At 49.6% G+C, this 2,500-nt stretch overlaps 1 protein-coding gene across 6 annotated transcripts in view; it reads right to left on the bottom strand.

Annotated features, from left to right (window-relative positions):
- LOC118291180 (uncharacterized protein C18orf63-like) overlaps positions 1-2,500 on the bottom strand; it is a 13,676-nt gene that overhangs the window by 2,555 nt on the left and 8,621 nt on the right. For all 6 annotated transcript variants that reach the window (XM_035619201.2, XM_035619204.2, XM_035619202.2 and 3 more), the window contains 3 exons: positions 2,350-2,435; positions 2,047-2,227; positions 523-1,473 (listed from right to left, as the gene is read on the bottom strand). In XM_035619201.2, the coding sequence (XP_035475094.2) occupies positions 523-1,473; positions 2,047-2,227; positions 2,350-2,435 (1,218 nt within the window). The remainder of the gene's footprint in view (positions 1-522; positions 1,474-2,046; positions 2,228-2,349; positions 2,436-2,500) is intronic.

Here is a 2,500-nt window from a genome sequence, read left to right as displayed (position 1 = left end):
ATCTCATTTTAATTTTTTCTGTTTACTTTCATTGCTGGTTATCCTCTTGGACTTTTATTTTGAAATGTTAACCTTCACTTCGGCGTCACCTTTCCGCCTTTCATCACTCATCAATTCAATGTCGGAAACAGATTTTCAAAAAATTAATTGGTGAAAAAAACAAAACTGGACCATTTAAAAAATGAAAAATGAGTGATGTTCTTTTTTTTGACTGAATCAAAAAAAATGTTTTTATTCAGTGACGTTTTTTCGTGTTTGGGGTAAAGATAAAAAAAAACTTTTTTCTCTCATCTTTTTTTTTTCAATTACAAACAAGTTATGGATTATCCGACGACACCGGGCCAAAACACCCGTAACCATGACGCTGCAACAGGTCAAAGTTAGAGGAGGGCGCCCTCTACAGGACGACAAGGGAAACAACAGTGATTCAAACGAACCACAGTTTCCTGCAGCTGACGATGGAGGTTCAACAAGCTGTAACAATTACAAGTTCATTTCTCACAGTCGTCAGTCGGGACTCACCGCTCCGCCGCTGGTGGAGGTCGTGTCCTTGTCGCAGGAGGTCGGAGGTGGAGGAGGTGGAGGAGTCTCGGGCAGAGCAGCTGACGGTTGTTCTGTTGCTTTCTCCTGCAACTTGCGTCCGGAATCAGTGACGGATTCGCTAACAGTGCCGAATTTCACATGGGTTTTGGAGCCGGACTTTGCTCGTCCGTGCTTCATCTCTGTGTTTGGAGCGAGGAGGAGGAGGAGCCCGGGTCCCGACTTGGACGCGGGACTGAGGCTGGACATGCGCCTGATTTTGGGGCGAGCTGGCCGCGTAGGGGTGGCGCCGCTGTGAGGCCCGCGGCGACAGTTGAAGCGAGGAATGATCGGCGGAGGGGGAATTGGAAGGGATGCAAGAGAAGAAGAGGAGGAGGAGTCTGGAAGAGGAAGAGGAGAGGAAGTTGGTCTGTTCTTCCTGGAGGGCGGTAGGGTCAGCCTCCTCCTCCCCTCCTCTTCCTCCGTCCTCTGGACCCGCAGCAGGGCGACGTTCACGTGGCGCGATGGCTGCTTGTTCTTGAAGATGGGAACCAGTCTGGGAGCAGCATTCATCGAGGTTTGAGTCGGGGGAGGAGGAGGAGGGGGGGGCAGGACTGAGGAGGAGGTGAGGGATGAGGCTGACTGGAAGTGTCGGACAAAAGAGGAAGAGGAGAAGGAAGAGGAGAGGGAGGGGGCTGACTGTTGATCCGAGGGATCAGGAAAGGAAATAGAAACATGTGAGGAGGATGAAGATGATGAAGGCCAGGCTCTGACTCCTCGACACCCCTGACTTTGAGTCAGACGGCTCCCAAATCGGCCTCCATTACCCAGAAGCCCCTGAGCTTCGACCTGCTGGGAGAGGGGGGTCCATGCCGGTGGCTGCGAACCACGGGAGGGCCTCACAGGTCGGGGAGGAGGAGGAGGAGCGGGGAGCTGTTCATCATCACTCAGCACCTGAGGAAGAGGAGGAGAAGAACATGTGTGAACAAGTTCTCAAGATGTTCATGATGTATGACTGGGATGTTTTATTAACACGTGTCCGTCGTCTTCCTCCTGAGGTCTGTATCGTTCCCTCCTCCTCCTCCTCCTCAGCATCGCACCTCAGCGCTCATAAAATTTGAATGAAGATTTTACAAGGTGGGAAATGGTCCGAAGTCAAACCTCCACATGCTCACGTTAAATCATATGTTCGTGTGACAGGAAGAAAACACGCGCGTAAATCAGACAAAGGCGTTCAGTTGAGAGAGAGAGAGTGTGTAAGTGTCTATAGTGTATGTGTGTATTTGTGTATATGGCATAAGTGTGTGTATGTTTGTGTGTACATGTATATATGTTTATATATATGTATATGTGTGTATTTGTGTGTGCACATATATTATAGACACACACACATGTATATGTTTATATATGAGTATACGCTTGTGTGTATATGTGTGGAAGTGTGTATATGTGTGTATGCATGTACACACACACAAACACCCATACACACACAATATAAAATTTATGTGTGTGTATGTGTGTGAATACCTGTGCTGATGCTGCACTGTTGAGACTGGCCGTGAGGGGTTTCCTGGTCAGGCGTGCAGGAAAGCCACACACACTCTGCACTCGGTCCCTGACGTCAGACAGGAAGGAGAGCAGCGCCCCCTGCAGGTCGGCCCGTGGGCAGCACTGCGGCGGCTGCAGGCGGATGCAGCTCAGAGGATAGCTGCTCAGGACGAGAGCTAAAGGAACATTCCGCTGCTTTTACACACTGAGCACATTCAGCTGGTCCACTACCCTTTTGTCGGGCTCTCAATTAATCTATAAACTATAATCATTTGAGGATACGTGAAGAGTCTCTCTCCCACCAGTCTGAAGTAAACGCTGCAGTACACCACCTCCTCCTCTGCGAGCTCAGGGAGTCGGTACCCGTACTGGAAAACACAAACACAAACACACACGTTATCCATGAATGTCCTCTGTGTGTGTGTGTGTGTGT

The sequence above is a fragment of the Scophthalmus maximus genome, chromosome 21, assembly GCF_022379125.1.
Source record: "Scophthalmus maximus strain ysfricsl-2021 chromosome 21, ASM2237912v1, whole genome shotgun sequence".
Taxonomy (NCBI): domain Eukaryota; kingdom Metazoa; phylum Chordata; class Actinopteri; order Pleuronectiformes; family Scophthalmidae; genus Scophthalmus; species Scophthalmus maximus.
This window is presented reverse-complemented; position numbering and strand designations above follow the sequence as displayed.